General features: G+C 38.3%; 1 protein-coding gene across 1 annotated transcript; it reads right to left on the reverse strand.

The window, feature by feature from the left end:
• Positions 1-527: 527 nt before the first annotated feature.
• On the reverse strand, positions 528-1,378 carry LOC108742903. Its single transcript, XM_018478262.1, has 2 exons — positions 965-1,378; positions 528-902 (listed from the first exon to the last, which is right to left on the reverse strand). Exons 1-2 carry the CDS (start codon positions 1,376-1,378, stop codon positions 528-530), a joined length of 789 nt encoding a protein of 262 aa, XP_018333764.1.
• Positions 1,379-2,071: the final 693 nt, after the last annotated feature.

A 2,071-nucleotide genomic window follows, 5' to 3' on the forward strand; every position in this document is an offset into this window, starting at 1 on the left:
ATTCCTCTGGCTATGTTAATAATAATGAAATACGTTACTTTCGAAACAATTCCTACAAATTACACTAACTGATTGTTGAACGGGGTACATCTACAATTACAGGCATTTTACTCGCTAGCATTTACACCTTTATTTAATCACTTATTTTGAATTTCGTGAGGCTTTTTTTTAAATTACATAAAACATTCTAAAATGCTTTCAAATGAAAAATTTGCATTTCTTTTAAATTAGGCGAGGTATTATGCTCATTTGTCATTTTCGAATCAACACTTAATTGAATTTATTTTTAATTTGTTTTTGAAGTGAAAAAAATGTTTTCCTTGCCAAACGTCTAATTTTTGGTTTGAAAGTAGAGTCTCCGTTTTAGCCAAATTACAATCTTCATAAAAGCATTTGGTAATATTTACAAGTGTTGGCTACAATCTTATACCGTAATAAAAGAAATCAATAGAAAATATACAAAGCTTTATTATTTGGAATTTAAATAAATAAATTAATTAAATAAATAGCATTAATCAACAAAATAGTTATTGTTGGGTCGAATTGGGTGCATATGCGCTGTACGCCATCTTCTGGGGTTCTTTGTTGTAAGAACGTCCCCATCCACTACCAATGTGTCCTGAAGGAACTACCACTTCATGACTGTCATGAGGGTAGATCGAAGCAGGTGTGGAACCACCGAAGAGTTTCTTGAAAGCGATGATTCCAGCTAGTAATAGAGCTACTTTGGCAGTTAGCAATGCTTTACCAGCAAGTAAAGCAAGACCACCAAGTACTAACGGGATTAAAGCACCTCCAAGAAGTAAAGGCAATGTCAACAATCCACTAAGTTTTTTCTTTTTCGCTCTGCCTTCGTCATCAGAGAATGCTCTCTGAAGATCGGATACTGAAGGTAATTCAACCTGCAAAATCGAAAGTAGTGTTTGATTGCTGAACATAAAAATTAAAGTTGTAAATGGCCTACTTGTAAAGAATGCGTTGAAAGAAAACTGCCGATTTTATCCACAATCAATGCATTCAGTTTGTCTTCCTTGTCTTCAAGGGAACGCGGTAGTTGGTCTGCAATTTCAGACTCAGGTTGCGGTTCCGGAGGTGAGGGTGCATTTGGGTCCTTCACGAATTTTACCCCCATAAACGAATAATCAGAAACAGATCTTGCAGCCCTGTCGAGGGTTGTAACGAGTTTGAGCTTCAAACATGAAGAATCTCCGTCGCAGTTTCTGTAAACGTTATATGCGAATCGTAATTCGTCCAGGAGGGATGATGAACCGCGAGGGGTGTCGTGTGGTATCACATTTTCTTCAGCAACTGATACGGTACGTGCAGACACTGCCACCACAACAACAAAGAACGCGAGAACTACACACTTGGGGGACATGTTGCTCGAAACTGATCTGGACTATTTCACCACCAAATTTATATGAGACGAATTCTATTCAACCACAGTTCCCCTCCTACTGTTTTTTGAACCCATTGACGGTTTGTCTCTTATCGGACCCCTCTCATAGAGCACGCCCAGTACGTGACATTGACGTAATGTCTTAATTAATTCAGCTTTCTTCCGACCGCAAGTATGTTTATGTGACCAACCGAAGACGACAAAGTCTTTGTTCTTTTACGACACAATTTTGCAAGTGTAATGACGTTACTGTTTCATGCTAATTTTTTATGGAAGTGTCACTGTTGCGGTGGTTGATTTGAAATGCATTAAGGAACTAACGTTTCAGTGGTCTTACAGAAGAGGCATTGTCTCGGTCAAGGCCAGCTAAGGTATATCCGGATCTGACACATATTCTGGTCGAAGCCCTAAACGCATCATCTGCCCTACTTGCTTTTAATCAGTCGAGAACTTTTACATTTCTCCGCACGCTTTGTTAAATCCTTTATTAAGAATACAAACACGTCGATACGCGTGCGTCTTCGCAAGTGAAAACAAAGGCAAAACGCCACCGAGAAAGTAAAAATACGTGCGGTGAAAACTTTATGTCATTTAAGGAAAAAATGTTTATCTGTCTCATCGAGTATATTGATTTAATAGTTGCCAATTGCCATTTTCTGTTCACGCACAGAT

The sequence above is a fragment of the Agrilus planipennis genome, unplaced genomic scaffold (genome assembly GCF_000699045.2).
Source record: "Agrilus planipennis isolate EAB-ADULT unplaced genomic scaffold, Apla_2.0 scaffold356, whole genome shotgun sequence".
NCBI classification, from domain to species: Eukaryota; Metazoa; Arthropoda; class Insecta; order Coleoptera; family Buprestidae; genus Agrilus; species Agrilus planipennis.